The sequence below is a fragment of the Mus caroli genome, unplaced genomic scaffold, assembly GCF_978045245.1.
Source record: "Mus caroli unplaced genomic scaffold, Mus_caroli_1 scaffold_4, whole genome shotgun sequence".
NCBI classification, from domain to species: Eukaryota; Metazoa; Chordata; class Mammalia; order Rodentia; family Muridae; genus Mus; species Mus caroli.
The window spans coordinates 98,156,490-98,181,409 of NW_028227259.1; the positions used below are offsets into that span (position 1 = coordinate 98,156,490).

At 42.6% G+C, this 24,920-nt stretch overlaps 2 protein-coding genes across 2 annotated transcripts; both read right to left on the reverse strand.

Moving 5' to 3' along the window:
• Window positions 1-1,402: 1,402 nt before the first annotated feature.
• Window positions 1,403-4,050, reverse strand: LOC147005237 (PRAME family member 8-like). The gene is made up of 3 exons (XM_085836244.1): window positions 3,764-4,050; window positions 2,733-3,323; window positions 1,403-1,970 (listed from the first exon to the last, which is right to left on the reverse strand). The coding sequence occupies exons 1-3, from the start codon at window positions 4,048-4,050 to the stop codon at window positions 1,403-1,405; spliced, it is 1,446 nt and encodes a 481-aa protein (XP_085692370.1).
• Window positions 4,051-16,394: 12,344 nt separating this feature from the next.
• LOC147005238 (PRAME family member 8-like) lies at window positions 16,395-19,042 on the reverse strand. Its single transcript, XM_085836245.1, has 3 exons — window positions 18,756-19,042; window positions 17,725-18,315; window positions 16,395-16,962 (listed from the first exon to the last, which is right to left on the reverse strand). The coding sequence occupies exons 1-3, from the start codon at window positions 19,040-19,042 to the stop codon at window positions 16,395-16,397; spliced, it is 1,446 nt and encodes a 481-aa protein (XP_085692371.1).
• Window positions 19,043-24,920: the final 5,878 nt, after the last annotated feature.

The window sequence follows — 24,920 nt, forward strand, 5'->3', positions numbered from 1 at the left end:
ATACAGAGAATATTTGGAATTACCTTTAAATTTTCATTCTTAATACTTTCTTGTTTTCATTTGTTTAGTGTGTGTTTATGTGTGTCTGTGTGTGTGTGTCTGTGTGTGTGTGTGTGTGTGTGTGTGTGTGTGAATGTATGTGTGTATTGTAGATTCTTTAGACAGAAACCCAGTATGTAGAACTATTGGGCAATACTAAGGGTCCCAACCACTGTCTTGAAAAGGACTGACAGGAAAATAGACAGAAAGATAGATATTGGTCTAGGATGAAGTCATAGTATTCTTTCAAACATCCAAGGTGCAGGCCTCAAACCAGAGCCCAGAACAAACTGGGCTACTACTCCCCAATTAAGCTCAATGAAAACACCTGAAGCTTCGCACATTCTCTTCACACTGTGGTGGAGGGGAAATACCATTGGAGGCACACAAAACTCAGGCAACTGCTACTGACCAATGTCATTTATTCAATTACTTCATTTTTCTGAAGTCTTTGTGAAATTGTGTGATTTTTGTCTAAGACGTTCTCAATTTTGTGTATACTCAGATTTATTTTACATAATGTGCATGTAAATGCCAGGATCCACAGATGTCTGAAGAAATGGGACTAACACCTGAAGAGTGAGTTGCATCTGCAGTTCTGAAAACAAATTTTGCCCTCTTCTAAAGCAACATGTACTATTAAAACATGATCCATTGCCCTTTGGGGCTCCTGAGCTTTTGTTTGTTGATTTGTTTGTTTTTCTGAAGAGCATGAAAGGAATTTTCTGTGAGCAAACTTCCAGCAGGTTCACAGGTTCCAAGCAACAAGGCCTGTGAAGTTGAGAGGCAGACAGGGAGACAGGGTGAGGGAAAGAAAGAAAGAAGGAGTGTAAGAGACATGGAGATTATATTTATGACTTCTTTTTTACCACCAGCCAATCAAGATATCCATATGTGAACCACCTTAGCTGATAACTTTATCCACCTACCCAAGATTTTGAATCATGATATGTCTGGCATCCATGTGTTCATTTTGACTCTCAACAGAGGGCAGTTGCTACAGAATGCTTAAAATTAGATACTTTATTCTACTCAGACAACAGGAATAACATCTAAAGAATCCATGTTCTATGCATTCACTTAATAGTACAGTGAAGAACAAAAAGTTTACAAGTCCATGAAAAAGGATCTAGTTAATCTTTCCCGGCAGAGTCCACTCAAGCCACCCAAGTTGTCTTTATCACTGCACAGTCCATCTCTCTGTTCCCCAGGTCAAGCTCAGCCTCCAAGATCCCAGTTATTGTTCATCCTTTTCTTTCCAAGCATCTGTACACTGCCTGAAGTCACAGTCTCTGAGCAACCGACATCAGAGATGTGTCCCAAACTTGTCATTTATTCACATGCAGAAGTTCTGTATCCATGTTCACCTCCAGCAAAAACAAAGTCTGAGTCCCTGGCCATAGACACAGCGCTCGCCACATTTGTGGCATTTACGTGTAGCAAAAGAGAGGCTCTTGGGCTGCCTTATTGCTGTCAGTGTATCCATGAGATCCTGACAGAGCTGGGCGAATCTTTCTACAGAGACATGGCCCAACTCATTATAGCACTCCAGAGGGGCAGGGTATTGTTCCACATTCATCTTGCTCCAGCTGGCTGTGTGCTGTAAAAGGTCCTTCAGGATGGGCATGGAGAAGTCATTGTTGTACAAGTTGATCTTGGTGAGCTGAGAGCCTTGTATGAGGGAAGGTAGGAGTGCATTGAGCTGGGAGTCCTTCATCCTACATCCCTGCAAATTCAGAGTCTCAAGAGTGTTCATTACTTTCTCTAAGAGACCTCTCAGAGGCATCACATCCAAAACCTGTAAGACCACACCTTTCATCTCCAGATGTTTTAGCTGAAAGAGACTCTGACAGCAAGAGAAGGAATCCAAGTCTAACTGTGAAATTTGGTAGTGAGTGATGGAGAGGGACTCCAAGGATGTCATCAGGCACCTAGGGATAAATGAGACCAGATGGTTAGTTCAGGCAAATGGTAATGAAGAGCATGGAGTGGGGTTTACACAGTCATAGAAGTGACCAGGTGACCAAGTTCAGTGTGACCAAATGACCATAGATATTATCTGAGATGCTTCCTTTTGAAATCAGCTTAGTCAAGTCAAACCCACACAAAATCAGCGGACTTCAGTCTCAAGCAGAAAACCAGTTTAGCCCCTAAGACACATAGAGGAATTTCCATAGCAAGAGAGTCCTGACAGGATCTAGGAATATTACATGTGGGCTCATTCAAAGCTGCATTTAATCGCAGCATCTGAACTGTCACACTTGCTATCCCTTACAGTTCCATACAATCCCTCACGTCCCTTGTACTCCACAGTACTGGGGCTCAAAACCCTTCACTCATGGGAAAGTAGGGGAAGATAGTAGGCTGTTCCCACAGATCTTAGCACAGAGCTCACCTCCTCACTTTGATGATCTCCCCCATCTCCTAAATACATCCTCACCCCCCTGTTGGCCGTGATTCCAAGAAGAATTACAGTCCCTTCTGACCTGATCTGAGCTACTCCTTACCTCCCTTCAGTCTTCTGCTTCAGGAGTAATTATTTGAGTCTTTGAATCTCACATAACATCCATATTCTAAAGGGTCCCTAAAATTTGTTCCAGGTGGCTAACTGTCAGGCAGGGAACACGAATAATCCTTTAAATGGACAAGAAAAAATGCTCGGCTAGGTAACCCAGCTCTCCCTCCTTGCTTACCTGAAGACCTGATTCATATGGTCTATGAGAAAGTGGACACCACACATGGAGAGATGCTGGAGACAATTGAATTTGGAGAAGATAGAAATGAACTCCTTGACACACATGTCTTCTCTGTCTCCTGTTCTATTGGAAATCTTGAAGACGTTCTTAGAGAGGGGTGCCAGGAGAAGTTTGCGAAGATTTCTCATCTGCCCGAAGCAGGGAGCAAAACGGGCCAGATTGAACACATTCCACTCAGTGTTCAGTTCCAATTCCTCTATGTGCTCTGGATGAAAGACGTTCAAAATCTCTAAGACAAAGTTCACGGGCATAGCCCAGATCTTCATGTTTATACAGCACAAATGTAGGGAGTCCTTTCTCTGCTGGGCCCACTTCAAGAAGTATGCTTGTGACTCATCCTGGCGGGGCCTGAGGCACAGGTCAGCTACCACCTTCAGCTGCCTCCTCCGTGCATATCTTGGAAGGACTTTCACTACCGTAGGCTTCTCATCCAAGGGCTCTGAAGAACAGCTACCATCCTCTGCACCAACCCATATGTCCCAGAAGGCATGGTGCACATTCCTCAGGTCCAGAACCTGAAGTTTTCCCCTGCTTGGAGTGAAACATGTCAAATATCAGCAGACATGACTACAGTCAGTCAGCTTTGAGTACCTGACTCTAAACTCAAGTCTCGCCCATCTTGTTATGGTGTAATTACTTTAAACAGAGTGCAATGTGCACGCAAGCATGCTACAGAATCTTTCCCTGAGCTGCATGTGTAGACCTGACCACTTTCCTTCCACTAAGTTACTCTTTATTTCTCCTTAGTCCCAGTAATAGTGGTTGTGGGAAACCAGGGATAGGCTCAATCTAGAGATTACATATAGTAAGCTGTAATCCACTGACAACTGTCCTTAATCCAAGAAGACAATAGCTTCAAGGTTCCTGCACCACTGCTTGATGATCCCATCAGAAGCCATTCTCCCTGACCCCACAATCTCTACTGTGTACCCAATTGCTCCCTTATAGACGACTTGATTATTACTCACCTGGGGTGAGATTCTCTTGTCAGTCGCATGTCTATTCCATCTAGCACAGCCTGCAACGTCTCCAGGTTAGGTGAATTCATCAAAGCCCCCACAGGGAGACAGGGAAAAGTCCAGGCAGCCACCATTGCCTTTATGAGCTTCTTAAGTCTGCAGGCGAAGGCCTCCTTGAACAGTGCTGGGAAGAGCAGAAAAGGCACCTCCTCCAGAGAGGACAAGGCCAAAGCCTCATCTCTCAGCAGAGCCTGCAATGCCAGCTTCTGGAGTGTGGACAGAGTCTGAACACTCATCCTCTTCGGTCTCCAGTCAGAAGGCTCCTTGGGAAGGATTCAGAAAAAAATATACTTTAAAGACAAAGTGTGTAAAACTTCCTCACCATTACATCAACTACTAAGCTTCAGAGTTACTACTCTGAGAGTGACAGAGAAATCATTTAACCTCTTCAACATAAACTGGTGGTGGAAAGGCAGACTCCCAAAACCAGGGTCATTCTATCAAACAAATGAGCACATAATTTTCAAATCAAAATCCTTTTTGTATGACCCTTTCACAAAAACAGTCTTAAAAAAAAATCAGAAATCAAACAAAACCAACCAACCAACCAACCAACCAACCAACCAACCAACCAAACATAAATCCTTGTGATGCGGAGCAATATTAATTCCCAGTAAGCAGAATGACTTCAGTGCATTTCTACAATTTTTAGGGTTTCTTGTGTCTGGGAAAAAGATCACGTACACAGAGCAAAGCTATGTGGAAAAGATGAAAAGCAAAGTCTAACGCAATACATATGCATAACTCACAAGTATCACTCCAACAAATGGGTATTGAAGGAGATCAAACATACATGGAACACATGTCTACCATATGAGCCAGCTTCTCTCTCTCTCTCTCTCTCTCTCTCTCTCTGTGTGTGTGTGTGTGTCTCTGTCTCTGTCTCTGTCTCTGTCTCTGTCTCTGTCTCTCTCTCTCTCTCTCTCTCTCTCTCTCTCTCTCACACACACACACACACACACACACACAAACACACACACACACACAAATTCAGTGAAGGGGAATCATGAGGGACAGGTTAGTCAGAATGATCTGATTTCCAGGTTCCCAGGAGCCACATGGCCAGTTCTAAGAGAGTTTGATCAAGATACAGAATCCTTGTCTCCAAAGATTATATGAAGCACACTAGTGAACTATGCAAGCTATCATGGAAATATATCGGTGATGAGGCTAAAAATTCATTTGGAATGAAATTCAAGGTCTTCAACCTGTTCCTCTAAAGGAGTCTAAACTTCTCTACATCAAACTGCATTCCTCCAGGAAACACCAGTACATACCAGTTGAGCACTGCAGATAGGTCTCCAAGTTCCAGTTGCACCAGACAGTTATCCAGGCTGCAGGTCACTGAATGTGTGCTCTGGATCCACTGGTGCCTTTATATACCTCTGTGCTCACCCCTCCCTATTGTAGCCACACCCTCCAATCCCAAACTGGAATTGGATTTCCTGGTTTAATCTCCACCTTTCAAATTCCAGATTACAGATCTAATCATTTCATCGGTTGAATCAGAAGGACTTGTGTTCCCATACTCTCCACTCTTCCTCATCCCCAGACCCCCCCAAAAAAACTTTTATGGAAAAATATGAACATTCCACTTGTTAAATAACCATACAACATCAAGTTTGGTGATTTGTTCTTTCATTTACTTAAGGCTTACTTAGTTTGCAATTTGTTCCAGGGATCTTGTCATGCTGAGAAGCCAAGGGTGTTTTAGAAGTCTAATTCTAGAAATTCTCCTGCCTCAGGATCCTTCTTATTGATAGGATTACTGTTATGAATAAACACATCTGGTTGGATTTTATTCTTGGGACCAGAGTCATTTCCAGTTTTCATCAGCTAAGGGTTTAATCTGTTGTTGATCAGAGACATAGCATAATTCAACGTTATTCTTCTTTGCTGGATTTGGGACAGAATACAGAGTCAGAGTTAGGAATATGTACTGGAGCTCAAGGGCTGAAGTGGATGCTCTGTCAGTAAACTGTAGCAGTAGTCACTCAAAAGTTAGGGTAGGAGCAAGGCTTGATTCCATTACTATACTAGCCAAGGTGTTGTGTGTGCACTCAGTTCATAAGGAGCTACCTGGCATTCAGGGATTCCACTCTAAAACTCTCTTTGCAATAGACAAGATGGGGCATGCTTGTAAGCTCAAAATTGGAAGTGGGAGGTAGGAGGCTCGTTTTAATGTCATCTTCAGCCAAATTGTAAGCTGAAGTATAGTCTGATCCCTACAAGACCTGCTTTCTAAATACATAAAGGCAAACATGAAAAGGAAGGTGTGAGGGAGATGGTGCCCTTGGCTGCTCAGGAAACTTAGAGTATGACAAGTAGGATCAGCCCAACAACATTCGTCAGGGCTATGAGATGTGATGTGGGTCGTGGGCTGGAGACTTGGCTTAGAAAGAAGGAACACCTGTCAACCTTCTATCCCTATCATCTACATGGTGGCTTGAAATGATCTGTGACTCCAGTTCTAGCAAATGTTAAACTGCCTTCTGACCTTCTAGGGTAGCAGGCATGTGAGGGCTCCCCATTCTTAGTTGTAGGCAATACACCCCTACACATAGAACAAATCTTACTAAAACAATACATCTATACTGGAAATGGTGGCATACACATTTTTCCCTCCCCCCAGGAGTCAAAGTTTGACTGATTCAGGGAGTTCAGAACTACCCTTATCTAAATAACTAATTCCCAACCAGTGAAACCTATAGAGTGAGTATCTTTCATAAAATTGAACCAGAGCTGGGCAGGGTGGCACAGGACATTAATCCCAGGACTATAGTCAGAGGCAGGAACATCTTTGATTTCAAGGCTAGACTGTTCCTCAGAGTGGCTTATAGGACATTTAGCGCCCTTAAACAAAGACACCCTGTCTCAAAACAATAAAACAATATGGGCACAGGGGAAAAATTCCTGAATAGAACAGTAATGGCTTGTGCTGTAAGATCGAGAATTGACAAGTGGGACCTCATGAAACTACAAAGCTTCTGCAAGGCTAAAGACACCATCAATAAGACAAAAAAACCGCCAACAGATTGGGAAAGGATCTTCACCTATCCTAAATCAGATAAGGGACTAATATCCAATATATATAAAGAACTCAAGAAGGTGGACTCCAGAAAGTCAAATAACCCCATTAAAAAATGGGGCTCAGAACTGAACAAAGAATTCTCACCTGAGGAATACCGAATGGCAGAGAAACACCTGAAAAAATGTTCAACATCCTTAATCATCAGGGAAATGCAAATCAAAACAACCCTGAGATTCCACCTCACACCAGTCAGAATGGCTAAGATCAAAAATTCAGGTGACAGCAGATGCTGGCGAGGATGTGGAGAAAGAGGAACACTCCTCCATTGTTGGTGGGATTGCAAGCTTGTACAACCACTCTGGAAATCAGTCTGGCGGTTCCTCAGAAAATTGGACATAGTACTACCGGAGGACCCAGCAATACCTCTCCTGGGCATATATCCAGAAGATGTCCCAACCGGTAAAAAGGACACATGCTCCACTATGTTCATAGCAGCCCTATTTATAATAGCCAGAAGCTGGAAAGAACCCAGATGTCCCTCAACAGAGGAATGGATACAGAAATTATGGTACATTTACACAATGGAGTACTACTCAGCTATTAAAAAGAATGAATTTATGAAATTCCTAGCCAAATGGATGGACCTGGAGGGCATCATCTTGAGTGAAATAACACAATCACAAAAGAACTCACACAATATGTATTCACTGATAAGTGGATATTAGCCCAAAACTTAGGATACCCAAGATATAAGATACAATTTGATAAACGCATGAAACTCAAGAAGAATGAAGACCAAAGTGTGGACACTGTGCACCTTCTTAGAACTGGGAACAAAACACCCAGGGAAGGAGTTACAGAGACAAAGTTCGTAGCTGTGATGAAAGGATGGACCATTTAGAGACTGCCATATCCAGGGATCCATCCCATAATCAGCTTCTAAACGCTGACACCATTGCATACACTAGCAAGATTTTGCTGAAAGGACCCAAATATAGCTGTCTCTTGTGAGACGATGCCGGGGCCTAGCAAACACAGGAGTGGATGTTCACAGTCAGCTATTGGATGTATCACAGGGCTCCCAATGGAGAAGCTAGAGAAAGTACCCAAGGAGCTAAAGGGATGCAACCCTATTGTTGGAACAACATGATGTACTAACCAGAACCCCGGAGCTCTTGTCTCTAGCTGCATATGTATCAAAAGATGGCCTAGTCGGCCATCAATGGAAAGAGAGGCCCATTGGACTTGCAAACTTTATATGCCCCAATATAGGGGAATGCCAGGGTCAAAAGAATGGGAATGGGTGGGTAGGGAAGTGGGGGCGCTATGGGGGACTTTTGGGATAGCATTGGAAATGTAATTGAGGAAAATATGTAATAAAAATATTAAAAATCAAAAAAAAAACAATAAAACAAAAACAGAAGCAAGGTGAAATTTCCCAGACGGTGCAGTTACAGACTTAAAACCCAGGATTAGGGAGGTAGAAGCAGGAGAAGCTCTGAGGTCAAGGTTAGTCTGGTCTACAACGTGAGTTCAGGAAGAACCAGAAATGGATAACCTGACCAACCCTGTCAAAAATAAATCCAACAAACAAAGAGAGAAACAAAACCAAATAAAAAATACCCAAAACGCAAAATAAAATTCTTAAATAAAAATTCAAGAGAGCTTAAGAGCCAGTGAGATGGCTCAGAGGGGAATGGCACTTGCTGTCAAGCCTGAGTTCAGTAGTGGGACCCACAGCTGTATTGAGAGAGACCACTTCAGTTTACAGTCCACCCACTCTATGTGCATATGCCCCTGCTGATACACCAATTCACAAATGAACTAAGACAGTCAGCATGCACAGAAGAGCAGGAGAGCTGATCTAGGGTGGTAGTGCAAGTTTCAGTGAACTGATGAAGGATGACCCCCAAACTATATAATGTAATTCTGTGTCTCCCATTCAAATACCAACAATGGGAGCTGGGTGTTTGATTGGCAGCTCAGCCTCTTGTTCTGGGCTTCATGAATTAAAATATCTGCAGTAAAACTCCTGGGGTCAAGAGAAAAAGGCTTTCTCCAAAGAGCTAACGAAGTCTCCTTGGAAAAGTAAGGAGAAATCCAAAGTGGAAAGAAAGATTTTCAGAATAAAATGGGACCAAGAGAAAGGAGACTTTGAGCTGGATGGGGCTCATGACCAGGGAATTCCGGAGCCTAGGGGCTAGCATTGACCTTGCCAAGTTAACAGCCAATACAGTTTTTAATGGAAGAGCCACAAGGACCTGTGGCTAGAGATAAAGACAATGACACGCCTTTTTATTGGATATTTTCTTTGTTTACATTTTCAAATGTTAGCCCCTTTCCTGATTTCCCCTGTGAAAAACACCCTTCCCCTATGCCCTCCTCTTCTCCCTGCTTACCAACCCACCCACTCCTGCTTCCTGGCCCTGGCATTCCCCCACACTGGGGCATACAGATATGTGGATATTATCCCAGATGCCCAGAAGCTCAGAATATCCAAGATACAATAAATAAACCACATGAAACTCAAGAAGAAGGAAGACCATAGTGTGGATACTTCTATCCATCTTAGAAGGGGGGGGGGACCCATGGAAAGAGTTACAGAGTCAAAATGTGGAGTAGATAGTGAATAAATGACCATTTAGAGACTGACTCACCTGGGGATCCATCCTATTTACAATCACTGAAACCAGACACTGATGTGCATACTCTATTTAGCATGCGTGAACAATGTCACACATCAGAGGGAATGGAGGCCTTTGTATACATACCCAATGGTGGGAAAAAGGCTTTCTTCAGAGGTTGTGCTCAATGGGAGGGGATAGATCCCTGAACCTGTTATATTGCTATGAGTTTACTTCTAGAGATTTTCTGTAATTGACCTGTGACTCTGTGAGCAGCTGGTCCAGGCTGTCCTTGAGGAATTTCATGCACGGTAGAATCTGCTGTTTGGGTGCCATTGTTTCACCAAGGTTCTAGGAGCCCTGTCCTGGTGATGTTGACCTTCTGTTCAATGCTCATCAGAGTAGAAGGATGGAAAGACTTGAAGGTTTTCTTGTTGTTATTTGTTTCTTGTTTCTTCGTGAGGTCTTTTGGGGGGCAGTGATTTTACTTCTGTCTTTGTTTTAGGGTTTCCTCTGGACTTGACTTGATCCTGCTACTAAGCCTTGTTCTCTGTCTGTCCATGAAACTTCTAGCCCCCTTGCTCATCTGGTGCCCAGAGCTTTTATTCTGGTAGCTTGCTGCCCTCTACCACCTCTAAGCAGGTATAGCAGCTGCTTCCACAACTGTGCCTTTCTGTTTTCACCTCTGAGTCACACCAGTAGGACCTGGGAAGGAACATTGTGAGCCTAAGAGCAACACCTGTTTGCTGCCCAAAGCTATGAGCAATCATTTTCTTCCTTGACTGACAATTGAATTTAACAGGCATAAGTCAGAGACTAGAGACTAGAAATCCAAGGGAACTAATAAGCTTGGCTTCTTCCATTTATTTTCTCCAGAAATTTGGCTGTCACAGGACAATGGCCACATCTAGGCTTGGTCCTCAACTTTTGCATATCTTGAAAATATCTAGCAGATGTGCCTAGAGAGTAACCTCAGAGGTCATTCCAGAATCACTTCTTCCAGGGGACAGCATCAATGACACAGGTTCCTATGAAAGTAGAAAACAGAGATCAGTTTCCTTCCAGGCCAGTGTACACCTTGTAAAGTCTTGCCAGCTACATGTCTTGAAACAACTTCTCTTCAGGCACTTCCCTCAAGACTGTGCCTCATTCAAGGAGCCACTGGTCTTCTCCATGTTGGGGTCTCTCTCATGATCAAGAGTGCTATAGCTCCCAACTTTCAAGCTTCTAAAATTCTACTATCTCACTTATGAAGTCTGTATACTGAGATCCTTTCCTTTAATGAACCCCCACACTATTCGTTATGGCTGCCTAGGTGAAATAGTTTCCATCTATAACACTGTCTACATGCAAATTAAAGAAGATACTATCTCTGCCTCTTTGTGTAGTATGAGCCTTCAGCCTGTCTAGTTACTATCTCAGTGGCATTATCTGTAGACAATGTGCTAAGCTTACACTCCTTCATGTTAACCACATATGGGATAAAGAGATGGTTCATGAGTTAGGAGCATGGGGGGAAAAGATACAGTAGCTGACACATAGAAGCCTGGAAATGATCCTGAGGTATCTGTTAGAGAAGCCAGTGCTCTACCTAATCAGTCACATCTCCCTCACCTTTTCTTTGCTTTTTCCTTACTGAAAATATTTTTATTCATACAATGGGTTGTGGTTATGGTTTCAACTCCCCCATCTTCTCTGAGATCATTCCCACATTATTTTCCATCTCAATCCACACTCTTTGTATCTCTCCTGAGAAAAGAAACAGGCACTGAAAGAATCCAGAAACATGTGTGGTAGTACACAAGTGTACTGTCAGGACAGGGAAGGAAGAGGCAGGACCACCTCCAGCCTGGCCTAGCAAGTGTGTTACAGAACAGGTTAATTTACAATCAGACCCTGAAAAACAACACAGAAATGAACAAATAAACAAAAAAGCAACAGAAAAATCAATAGAAAAGAAAAACACACAAGATGGAACAGGACAAAATAAATAAACCAACAGAAAAAAGGGAGCCAATCCCATCCCATCAAAACAATAAAGTAGAATCACCAACAACAGCAGCAAAAACAAATGCCAAAGAAATACAGAATACATTCAAAGACACAGAAATCCCAGAAAAACAGGAAAATGGTAGCTGTAATAGACAAGCAAAGAACTTATAATCTAAAAGCAAAACAATATAAATAAAAAAAAAGTACATGACACAACTTTCTAACACTCAGATTTGCTAAAAAGTCTTTGAGTTTGTCTTCTTTTCCTACCTACAACTGATCAATTAGTCTCCAGTTAAGAGTGAGATTTGCACCTTGCACGGTGGCACACACCTTTAATCCCAGCAGGTGGGAGGCAGAGGCAGGCAGATTTCTGAGTTCCAGGCAAGCTCCGTCTATAGACTGAGTTCTAGGACAGCCAGTCCTACATAGAGAAACCCTGTCTCAACACCCCCCCCCAAAAAAAGGGAAAAGAAATTTCCATTTAACAAGGTTAGTGTTTCATTTGAAAGACTTTATGGATTGGAGACAGCTTCTGGGTTAAAAATGGGAGCTTATCTCAATACTGTCATGCAGCCTGGATAATGGACTTGTTTGGCCAGCACTGAGAGACCTATCTACAGTGTTCAGAAGTAGTAGGTAAGGATAATCCCCTGGGTCAGGCAGTTGGATGTAGAAACCTTTAGTCTCCCACATATGACCAAAAAAATGTTAATTTTTATCTACTTACAGGAACACATTGAACATCTGGTATTTAATTCCAAATGAAGTTTTAGCCTCATCACAAACATATATGTTAAGCAGTTGATTTCATTATTATGGTTGATTTTTTAAAAGAAGGTCTTTGTATTTTGTTTAAGCTCTCCTAGAAATGGCCATGTGGCATTGGGTAGGCTGAAAAGCAAGAACCTCCTTACTCATAAGCCTCCTCAGTGCTAAGATTGCTAGTGTGTTCCCTCACATTTCCATTCACTCAAATGTTTGTGTTTGTTTTTGTGAATTTATGAAATTCCTATGCAAATGGATGGACCTGGAGGGCATCATGCTGAGTGAGATAACCCAATCACAAAAAAAAAAAAAAAAAAAAAAAAAAAAAAAAACCTCACATGATATGTACTCACTGATAAGTGGATATTATCCCAGAAACTTAGAATACCCAAGATATAAAATACAATTTGAAAAACACAGGAATCTGAAGAAGATCAAAGACCAAATTGTGGACACTTTGCCCCTTCTTAGAATTGGCAACAAAACACCCATGGAAGGAGTTACAGAGAAAAAGTTTGAAGCTGAGATGAAAGGATGGACATCAAGAGACTGGCATTCCCGGAGATCCATCCCATAATCGGCCTCCAAATGCTGACACCATTGCATACACTAGCAAGATTTTGTTGAAAGAACCCTGATATAGCTGTGTCTTTGGAGACTATGCCGGGACCTAGCAAACACAGAAGTGGATGCTCACAGTCAGCTATTGGATGGATCACAGGGCACCCAATGTAGGAGCTAGAGAAAGTACCCAAGGAGCTGGAAGGGATCAGAAACCCTATAGGTGAAACAACAATATGAACTAACCAATATCCCTCGGTGCTTGTGTCTCTAGCTGCATATATATCAGAAGATAGCCTAGTCGGCCATCAGTGGATGAGAGGCCCATTGGTCGTGCAAACATTATATGCCTCAGTACAGGGGAATGCCAGGGCCAATAAGTGGGAGTGGGTGCGTGGAGGAGTGGGTCTGGGAGGGTGTGGGGCTTTTGGGATAGCATTAGAAATGTAAATGAGGAAAATACCTAATAAAAAAATTAAAAAAAAAAAAGAAAGTATGGTAAAGTTCTGCACTAAAACAGTCTGGCCCTGAGCCATTGTTTTGGATGGAAGACTTTTAATGATTACTAGTAGTTCTGTAGGGGGTATAGGACTAGACAGTTAACTTGACATTGAGTTTTACATTTTGTAAGTTACATTTGTCTTGAAAATAATCCATTTCATTTAGGTTTCCAATTGTGTAGAGTACAGGTTTTTGACTTAAAACCTAAAGATTTCCTTCATGTCTGTTGTTCTGTCTCCCTTTTCCTTTTTATTACTGGATATTTTCTTTATTTCCATGTCAAATGTTATCCCAGTTCCTGATTTCCCCTCTGAAAAACACCCTCCCACTTCCTGTCGTAGTTTCCCCTTGCTAAGTCTGTGGCTGTCTTCCTTTTCTTTTCTGATTTTATTAATTTGGATTCTTACTCTGTGCCCTTTACTTAGTTTGGCTAAGGGTTTATCCATTTTAGTGCTTTTACTCAAAGAATCAGCTCTTGGTTTTGTTGATTCTTCATATGATTCTCTTTGGTTTTTGTTTGTTTGTTTGTTTGTTTGTTTTTGTCTCCGATATTTTCTATATTTACATTTCAAATGTTTTTCCCTTTCCATGTCTCCCTTTTGCAATCCCCCTTTCACATCCCCCTCCCTCTGCCCCTGTGAAGGTGATTCCCCAACCACTCAGAACATGGGGGCTCTGGGTCAATATCTTACAGATGATATGCCCTGATCTACTTTCCATACTTATTTCTTTATTTTTGAGTCATCTGATGTAGACTAACCTAGCCTGCAGGCAATTATGAAGCTGAGGCTAGCCTGAATACTTACCCTGATGCTACCACCCCTGCATCCTGAGAGTGGAGCTTGGACCACCACAGCCAGCAGTGAAAACAGTTCCTGTGGAACTGAATACACTTGTTCTATATTAAGGAGAAATTGGAGAGTATTGCCCTCTTGCCTTCACATGGAAAGAAGTGGGAGGAGTATCAGGAGTACACAGCTGTTTTACTGCAGATGCAGCTCATACATGACAGCCTGACTCAACAGCAACAAAGAGCCCCAAAGAAGCTAGTAGAGAGAATGATTTTCTGAATGAGGTTATGTTCTGGTCTCTTGGTCACTAAGTGCTCTGCTTACCTGGTTCAGTGTGTCCATCCCTTGACCAAATGGACAAGAACACATTACAGATCTTCCGGCAGTCTCAAAGACTAGCATGTGGGCTAAGGTGACACTGAATATTTTTCTTTTCTCATATAAAGATATTTGTGACATTGGTTTAAAATGATGTATACTGGCATGAGAAATGAGAGAGGAGATTTGTAAATTTGACAAAACCTGATCTGAAGAATAAGTGGCCACCAGATAAAAAAAATCTCCAAGGGACTGCACATCCTCTTAAGTAGACAGAATTATCAGCCAGAAAAGGCTACGAAGTAAGACCCTCTGGAAGTAAATCAGAAATGAAAAACTAAATGAGTTGATCAAAGTCAACCTGAGATGTACCTCAGTGGTTTGATGCTTGCTTGGCATGTATAATGTCTTGGGACTCCATCTCATATAGTGTGAAAAAATTTGAAATTTTCAAACTTGATGGCTCAGCTCAGTGACTAATTACCACCATAGCTCAAGTCTAGTTACTGGTCTTTCTCTTTCCAGACTGTGTAAACTAAGGATGTGAGGAATTGCTATAGGTAAAGTACTTGGAGGTATACAATGAAGAGTTTATTTCACATACAGAGAATATTTGGAATTACCTTTAAATTTTCATTCTTAATACTTTCTTGTTTTCATTTGTTTAGTGTGTGTTTATGTGTGTCTGTGTGTGTGTGTCTGTGTGTGTGTGTGTGTGTGTGTGAATGTATGTGTGTATTGTAGATTCTTTAGACAGAAACCCAGTATGTAGAACTATTGGGCAATACTAAGGGTCCCAACCACTGTCTTGAAAAGGACTGACAGGAAAATAGACAGAAAGATAGATATTGGTCTAGGATGAAGTCATAGTATTCTTTCAAACATCCAAGGTGCAGGCCTCAAACCAGAGCCCAGAACAAACTGGGCTACTACTCCCCAATTAAGCTCAATGAAAACACCTGAAGCTTCGCACATTCTCTTCACACTGTGGTGGAGGGGAAATACCATTGGAGGCACACAAAACTCAGGCAACTGCTACTGACCAATGTCATTTATTCAATTACTTCATTTTTCTGAAGTCTTTGTGAAATTGTGTGATTTTTGTCTAAGACGTTCTCAATTTTGTGTATACTCAGATTTATTTTACATAATGTGCATGTAAATGCCAGGATCCACAGATGTCTGAAGAAATGGGACTAACACCTGAAGAGTGAGTTGCATCTGCAGTTCTGAAAACAAATTTTGCCCTCTTCTAAAGCAACATGTACTATTAAAACATGATCCATTGCCCTTTGGGGCTCCTGAGCTTTTGTTTGTTGATTTGTTTGTTTTTCTGAAGAGCATGAAAGGAATTTTCTGTGAGCAAACTTCCAGCAGGTTCACAGGTTCCAAGCAACAAGGCCTGTGAAGTTGAGAGGCAGACAGGGAGACAGGGTGAGGGAAAGAAAGAAAGAAGGAGTGTAAGAGACATGGAGATTATATTTATGACTTCTTTTTTACCACCAGCCAATCAAGATATCCATATGTGAACCACCTTAGCTGATAACTTTATCCACCTACCCAAGATTTTGAATCATGATATGTCTGGCATCCATGTGTTCATTTTGACTCTCAACAGAGGGCAGTTGCTACAGAATGCTTAAAATTAGATACTTTATTCTACTCAGACAACAGGAATAACATCTAAAGAACCCATGTTCTATGCATTCACTTAATAGTACAGTGAAGAACAAAAAGTTTACAAGTCCATGAAAAAGGATCTAGTTAATCTTTCCCGGCAGAGTCCACTCAAGCCACCCAAGTTGTCTTTATCACTGCACAGTCCATCTCTCTGTTCCCCAGGTCAAGCTCAGCCTCCAAGATCCCAGTTATTGTTCATCCTTTTCTTTCCAAGCATCTGTACACTGCCTGAAGTCACAGTCTCTGAGCAACCGACATCAGAGATGTGTCCCAAACTTGTCATTTATTCACATGCAGAAGTTCTGTATCCATGTTCACCTCCAGCAAAAACAAAGTCTGAGTCCCTGGCCATAGACACAGCGCTCGCCACATTTGTGGCATTTACGTGTAGCAAAAGAGAGGCTCTTGGGCTGCCTTATTGCTGTCAGTGTATCCATGAGATCCTGACAGAGCTGGGCGAATCTTTCTACAGAGACATGGCCCAACTCATTATAGCACTCCAGAGGGGCAGGGTATTGTTCCACATTCATCTTGCTCCAGCTGGCTGTGTGCTGTAAAAGGTCCTTCAGGATGGGCATGGAGAAGTCATTGTTGTACAAGTTGATCTTGGTGAGCTGAGAGCCTTGTATGAGGGAAGGTAGGAGTGCATTGAGCTGGGAGTCCTTCATCCTACATCCCTGCAAATTCAGAGTCTCAAGAGTGTTCATTACTTTCTCTAAGAGACCTCTCAGAGGCATCACATCCAAAACCTGTAAGACCACACCTTTCATCTCCAGATGTTTTAGCTGAAAGAGACTCTGACAGCAAGAGAAGGAATCCAAGTCTAACTGTGAAATTTGGTAGTGAGTGATGGAGAGGGACTCCAAGGATGTCATCAGGCACCTAGGGATAAATGAGACCAGATGGTTAGTTCAGGCAAATGGTAATGAAGAGCATGGAGTGGGGTTTACACAGTCATAGAAGTGACCAGGTGACCAAGTTCAGTGTGACCAAATGACCATAGATATTATCTGAGATGCTTCCTTTTGAAATCAGCGTAGTCAAGTCAAACCCACACAAAATCAGCAGACTTCAGTCTCAAGCAGAAAACCAGTTTAGCCCCTAAGACACATAGAGGAATTTCCATAGCAAGAGAGTCCTGACAGGATCTAGGAATATTACATGTGGGCTCATTCAAAGCTGCATTTAATCGCAGCATCTGAACTGTCACACTTGCTATCCCTTACAGTTCCATACAATCCCTCACGTCCCTTGTACTCCACAGTACTGGGGCTCAAAACCCTTCACTCATGGGAAAGTAGGGGAAGATAGTAGGCTGTTCCCACAGATCTTAGCACAGAGCTCACCTCCTCACTTTGATGATCTCCCCCATCTCCTAAATACATCCTCACCCCCCTGTTGGCCGTGATTCCAAGAAGAATTACAGTCCCTTCTGACCTGATCTGAGCTACTCCTTACCTCCCTTCAGTCTTCTGCTTCAGGAGTAATTATTTGAGTCTTTGAATCTCACATAACATCCATATTCTAAAGGGTCCCTAAAATTTGTTCCAGGTGGCTAACTGTCAGGCAGGGAACACGAATAATCCTTTAAATGGACAAGAAAAAATGCTCGGCTAGGTAACCCAGCTCTCCCTCCTTGCTTACCTGAAGACCTGATTCATATGGTCTATGAGAAAGTGGACACCACACATGGAGAGATGCTGGAGACAATTGAATTTGGAGAAGATAGAAATGAACTCCTTGACACACATGTCTTCTCTGTCTCCTGTTCTATTGGAAATCTTGAAGACGTTCTTATAGAGGGGTGCCAGGAGAAGTTTGCGAAGATTTCTCATCTGCCCGAAGCAGGGAGCAAAACGGGCCAGATTGAACACATTCCACTCAGTGTTCAGTTCCAATTCCTCTATGTGCTCTGGATGAAAGACGTTCAAAATCTCTAAGACAAAGTTCACGGGCATAGCCCAGATCTTCATGTTTATACAGCACAAATGTAGGGAGTCCTTTCTCTGCTGGGCCCACTTCAAGAAGTATGCTTGTGACTCATCCTGGCGGGGCCTGAGGCACAGGTCAGCTACCACCTTCAGCTGCCTCCTCCGTGCATATCTTGGAAGGACTTTCACTACCGTAGGCTTCTCATCCAAGGGCTCTGAAGAACAGCTACCATCCTCTGCACCAACCCATATGTCCCAGAAGGCATGGTGCACATTCCTCAGGTCCAGAACCTGAAGTTTTCCCCTGCTTGGAGTGAAACATGTCAAATATCAGCAGACATGACTACAGTCAGTCAGCTTTGAGTACCTGACTCTAAACTCAAGTCTCGCCCATCTTGTTATGGTGTAATTACTTTAAACAGAGTGCAATGTGCACGCAAGCATGCTACAGAATCTTTCCCTGAGCTGCATGTGTAGACCTGACCACTTTCCTTCCACTAAGTTACTCTTTATTTCTCCTTAGTCCCAGTAATAGTGGTTGTGGGAAACCAGGGATAGGCTCAATCTAGAGATTACATATAGTAAGCTGTAATCCACTGACAACTGTCCTTAATCCAAGAAGACAATAGCTTCAAGGTTCCTGCACCACTGCTTGATGATCCCATCAGAAGCCATTCTCCCTGACCCCACAATCTCTACTGTGTACCCAATTGCTCCCTTATAGACGACTTGATTATTACTCACCTGGGGTGAGATTCTCTTGTCAGTCGCATGTCTATTCCATCTAGCACAGCCTGCAACGTCTCCAGGTTAGGTGAATTCATCAAAGCCCCCACAGGGAGACAGGGAAAAGTCCAGGCAGCCACCATTGCCTTTATGAGCTTCTTAAGTCTGCAGGCGAAGGCCTCCTTGAACAGTGCTGGGAAGAGCAGAAAAGGCACCTCCTCCAGAGAGGACAAGGCCAAAGCCTCATCTCTCAGCAGAGCCTGCAATGCCAGCTTCTGGAGTGTGGACAGAGTCTGAACACTCATCCTCTTCGGTCTCCAGTCAGAAGGCTCCTTGGGAAGGATTCAGAAAAAAATATACTTTAAAGACAAAGTGTGTAAAACTTCCTCACCATTACATCAACTACTAAGCTTCAGAGTTACTACTCTGAGAGTGACAGAGAAATCATTTAACCTCTTCAACATAAACTGGTGGTGGAAAGGCAGACTCCCAAAACCAGGGTCATTCTATCAAACAAATGAGCACATAATTTTCAAATCAAAATCCTTTTTGTATGACCCTTTCACAAAAACAGTCTTAAAAAAAAATCAGAAATCAAACAAAACCAACCAACCAACCAACCAACCAACCAACCAACCAACCAACCAAACATAAATCCTTGTGATGCGGAGCAATATTAATTCCCAGTAAGCAGAATGACTTCAGTGCATTTCTACAATTTTTAGGGTTTCTTGTGTCTGGGAAAAAGATCACGTACACAGAGCAAAGCTATGTGGAAAAGATGAAAAGCAAAGTCTAACGCAATACATATGCATAACTCACAAGTATCACTCCAACAAATGGGTATTGAAGGAGATCAAACATACATGGAACACATGTCTACCATATGAGCCAGCTTCTCTCTCTCTCTCTCTCTCTCTCTGTGTGTGTGTGTGTGTGTCTCTGTCTCTGTCTCTGTCTCTGTCTCTGTCTCTGTCTCTGTCTCTCTCTCTCTCTCTCTCTCTCTCTCTCTCTCTCTCTCACACACACACACACACACACAAACACACACACACACACAAATTCAGTGAAGGGGAATCATGAGGGACAGGTTAGTCAGAATGATCTGATTTCCAGGTTCCCAGGAGCCACATGGCCAGTTCTAAGAGAGTTTGATCAAGATACAGAATCCTTGTCTCCAAAGATTATATGAAGCACACTAGTGAACTATGCAAGCTATCATGGAAATATATCGGTGATGAGGCTAAAAATTCATTTGGAATGAAATTCAAGGTCTTCAACCTGTTCCTCTAAAGGAGTCTAAACTTCTCTACATCAAACTGCATTCCTCCAGGAAACACCAGTACATACCAGTTGAGCACTGCAGATAGGTCTCCAAGTTCCAGTTGCACCAGACAGTTATCCAGGCTGCAGGTCACTGAATGTGTGCTCTGGATCCACTGGTGCCTTTATATACCTCTGTGCTCACCCCTCCCTATTGTAGCCACACCCTCCAATCCCAAACTGGAATTGGATTTCCTGGTTTAATCTCCACCTTTCAAATTCCAGATTACAGATCTAATCATTTCATCGGTTGAATCAGAAGGACTTGTGTTCCCATACTCTCCACTCTTCCTCATCCCCAGACCCCCCCAAAAAAACTTTTATGGAAAAATATGAACATTCCACTTGTTAAATAACCATACAACATCAAGTTTGGTGATTTGTTCTTTCATTTACTTAAGGCTTACTTAGTTTGCAATTTGTTCCAGGGATCTTGTCATGCTGAGAAGCCAAGGGTGTTTTAGAAGTCTAATTCTAGAAATTCTCCTGCCTCAGGATCCTTCTTATTGATAGGATTACTGTTATGAATAAACACATCTGGTTGGATTTTATTCTTGGGACCAGAGTCATTTCCAGTTTTCATCAGCTAAGGGTTTAATCTGTTGTTGATCAGAGACATAGCATAATTCAACGTTATTCTTCTTTGCTGGATTTGGGACAGAATACAGAGTCATAGTTAGGAATATGTACTGGAGCTCAAGGGCTGAAGTGGATGCTCTGTCAGTAAACTGTAGCAGTAGTCACTCAAAAGTTAGGGTAGGAGCAAGGCTTGATTCCATTACTATACTAGCCAAGGTGTTGTGTGTGCACTCAGTTCATAAGGACCTACCTGGCATTCAGGGATTCCACTCTAAAACTCTCTTTGCAATAGACAAGATGGGGCATGCTTGTAAGCTCAAAATTGGAAGTGGGAGGTAGGAGGCTCGTTTTAATGTCATCTTCAGCCAAATTGTAAGCTGAAGTATAGTCTGATCCCTACAAGACCTGCTTTCTAAATACATAAAGGCAAACATGAAAAGGAAGGTGTGAGGGAGATGGTGCCCTTGGCTGCTCAGGAAACTTAGAGTATGACAAGTAGGATCAGCCCAACAACATTCGTCAGGGCTATGAGATGTGATGTGGGTCGTGGGCTGGAGACTTGGCTTAGAAAGAAGGAACACCTGTCAACCTTCTATCCCTATCATCTACATGGTGGCTTGAAATGATCTGTGACTCCAGTTCTAGCAAATGTTAAACTGCCTTCTGACCTTCTAGGGTAGCAGGCAGGTGAGGGCTCCACATTCTTAGTTGTAGGCAATACACCCCTACACATAGAACAAATCTTACTAAAACAATACATCTATACTGGAAATGGTGGCATACACATTTTTCCCTCCCCCCAGGAGTCAAAGTTTGACTGATTCAGGGAGTTCAGAACTACCCTTATCTAAATAACTAATTCCCAACCAGTGAAACCTATAGAGTGAGTATCTTTCATAAAGTTGAACCAGAGCTGGGCAGGGTGGCACAGGACATTAATCCCAGGACTACAGTCAGAGGCAGGAACATCTTTGATTTCAAGGCTAGACTGTTCCTCAGAGTGGCTTATAGGACATTTAGCGCCCTTAAACAAAGACACCCTGTCTCAAAACAATAAAACAATATGGGCACAGGGGAAAAATTCCTGAATAGAACAGTAATGGCTTGTGCTGTAAGATCGAGAATTGACAAGTGGGACCTCATGAAACTACAAAGCTTCTGCAAGGCTAAAGACACCATCAATAAGACAAAAAAACCACCAACAGATTGGGAAAGGATCTTCACCTATCCTAAATCAGATAAGGGACTAATATCCAATATATATAAAGAACTCAAGAAGGTGGACTCCAGAAAGTCAAATAACCCCATTAAAAAATGGGACTCAGAACTGAACAAAGAATTCTCACCTGAGGAATACCGAATGGCAGAGAAACACCTGAAAAAATGTTCAACATCCTTAATCATCAGGGAAATGCAAATCAAAACAATCCTGAGATTCCACCTCACACCAGTCAGAATGGCTAAGATCAAAAATTCAGGTGACAGCAGATGCTGGCGAGGATGTGGAGAAAGAGGAACACTCCTCCATTGTTGGTGGGATTGCAAGCTTGTACAACCACTCTGGAAATCAGTCTGGCGGTTCCTCAGAAAATTGGACATAGTACTACCGGAGGACCCAGCAATACCTCTCCTGGGCATATATCCAGAAGATGTCCCAACCGGTAAAAAGGACACATGCTCCACTATGTTCATAGCAGCCCTATTTATAATAGCCAGAAGCTGGAAAGAACCCAGATGTCCCTCAACAGAGGAATGGATACAGAAATTATGGTACATTTACACAATGGAGTACTACTCAGCTATTAAAAAGAATGAATTTATGAAATTCCTAGCCAAATGGATGGACCTGGAGGGCATCATCTTGAGTGAAATAACACAATCACAAAAGAACTCACACAATATGTATTCACTGATAAGTGGATATTAGCCCAAAACTTAGGATACCCAAGATATAAGATACAATTTGATAAACGCATGAAACTCAAGAAGAATGAAGACCAAAGTGTGGACACTGTGCACCTTCTTAGAATTGGGAACAAAACACCCAGGGAAGGAGTTACAGAGACAAAGTTCGTAGCTGTGATGAAAGGATGGACCATTTAGAGACTGCCATATCCAGGGATCCATCCCATAATCAGCTTCTAAACGCTGACACCATTGCATACACTAGCAAGATTTTGCTGAAAGGACCCAAATATAGCTGTCTCTTGTGAGACGATGCCGGGGCCTAGCAAACACAGGAGTGGATGTTCACAGTCAGCTATTGGATGTATCACAGGGCTCCCAATGGAGAAGCTAGAGAAAGTACCCAAGGAGCTAAAGGGATCTGCAACCCTATTGTTGGAACAACATGATGTACTAACCAGAACCCCGGAGCTCTTGTCTCTAGCTGCATATGTATCGAAAGATGGCCTAGTCGGCCATCAATGGAAAGAGAGGCCCATTGGACTTGCAAACTTTATATGCCCCAATATAGGGGAATGCCAGGGCCAAAAGAATGGGAATGGGTGGGTAGGGAAGTGGGGGGCGCTATGGGGGACTTTTGGGATAGCATTGGAAATGTAATTGAGGAAAATATGTAATAAAAATATTAAAAATCAAAAAAAAAAAAAAACAATAAAACAAAAACAGAAGCAAGGTGAAATTTCCCAGACGGTGCAGTTACAGACTTAAAACCCAGGATTAGGGAGGTAGAAGCAGGAGAAGCTCTGAGGTCAAGGTTAGTCTGGTCTACAACGTGAGTTCAGGAAGAACCAGAAATGGGTAACCTGACCAACCCTGTCAAAAATAAATCCAACAAACAAAGAGAGAAACAAAACCAAATAAAAAATACCCAAAACGCAAAATAAAATTCTTAAATAAAAATTCAAGAGAGCTTAAGAGCCAGTGAGATGGCTCAGAGGGGAATGGCACTTGCTGTCAAGCCTGAGTTCAGTAGTGGGACCCACAGCTGTATTGAGAGAGACCACTTCAGTTTACAGTCCACCCACTCTATGTGCATATGCCCCTGCTGATACACCAATTCACAAATGAACTAAGACAGTCAGCATGCACAGAAGAGCAGGAGAGCTGATCTAGGGTGGTAGTGCAAGTTTCAGTGAACTGATGAAGGATGACCCCCAAACTATATAATGTAATTCTGTGTCTCCCATTCAAATACCAACAATGGGAGCTGGGTGTTTGATTGGCAGCTCAGCCTCTTGTTCTGGGCTTCATGAATTAAAATATCTGCAGTAAAACTCCTGGGGTCAAGAGAAAAAGGCTTTCTCCAAAGAGCTAACGAAGTCTCCTTGGAAAAGTAAGGAGAAATCCAAAGTGGAAAGAAAGATTTTCAGAATAAAATGGGACCAAGAGAAAGGAGACTTTGAGCTGGATGGGGCTCATGACCAGGGAATTCCGGAGCCTAGGGGCTAGCATTGACCTTGCCAAGTTAACAGCCAATACAGTTTTTAATGGAAGAGCCACAAGGACCTGTGGCTAGAGATAAAGACAATGACACGCCTTTTTATTGGATATTTTCTTTGTTTACATTTTCAAATGTTAGCCCCTTTCCTGATTTCCCCTGTGAAAAACACCCTTCCCCTATGCCCTCCTCTTCTCCCTGCTTACCAACCCACCCACTCCTGCTTCCTGGCCCTGGCATTCCCCCACACTGGGGCATACAGATATGTGGATATTATCCCAGATGCCCAGAAGCTCAGAATATCCAAGATACAATAAATAAACCACATGAAACTCAAGAAGAAGGAAGACCATAGTGTGGATACTTCTATCCATCTTAGAAGGGGGGGGGACCCATGGAAAGAGTTACAGAGTCAAAATGTGGAGTAGATAGTGAATAAATGACCATTTAGAGACTGACTCACCTGGGGATCCATCCTATTTACAATCACTGAAACCAGACACTGATGTGCATACTCTATTTAGCATGCGTGAACAATGTCACACATCAGAGGGAATGGAGGCCTTTGTATACATACCCAATGGTGGGAAAAAGGCTTTCTTCAGAGGTTGTGCTCAATGGGAGGGGATAGATCCCTGAACCTGTTATATTGCTATGAGTTTACTTCTAGAGATTTTCTGTAATTGACCTGTGACTCTGTGAGCAGCTGGTCCAGGCTGTCCTTGAGGAATTTCATGCACGGTAGAATCTGCTGTTTGGGTGCCATTGTTTCACCAAGGTTCTAGGAGCCCTGTCCTGGTGATGTTGACCTTCTGTTCAATGCTCATCAGAGTAGAAGGATGGAAAGACTTGAAGGTTTTCTTGTTGTTATTTGTTTC

Bases quoted from the DNA above. Each gene is read 5' to 3' on its own strand.
- LOC147005238 (XM_085836245.1), bottom strand. From the start codon at position 19,042: ATGAGTGTTCAGACTCTGTCCACACTCCAGAAGCTGGCATTGCAGGCT. The intron at 18,316-18,755 runs GTGAGTAATAAT...CACTCCAAGCAG, and splicing joins ACAAGAGAATCTCACCCCAG to GGGAAAACTTCAGGTTCTGG. The intron at 16,963-17,724 runs GTAAGCAAGGAG...ATTTATCCCTAG, and splicing joins CATATGAATCAGGTCTTCAG to GTGCCTGATGACATCCTTGG.
- LOC147005237 (XM_085836244.1), bottom strand. From the start codon at position 4,050: ATGAGTGTTCAGACTCTGTCCACACTCCAGAAGCTGGCATTGCAGGCT. The intron at 3,324-3,763 runs GTGAGTAATAAT...CACTCCAAGCAG, and splicing joins ACAAGAGAATCTCACCCCAG to GGGAAAACTTCAGGTTCTGG. The intron at 1,971-2,732 runs GTAAGCAAGGAG...ATTTATCCCTAG, and splicing joins CATATGAATCAGGTCTTCAG to GTGCCTGATGACATCCTTGG.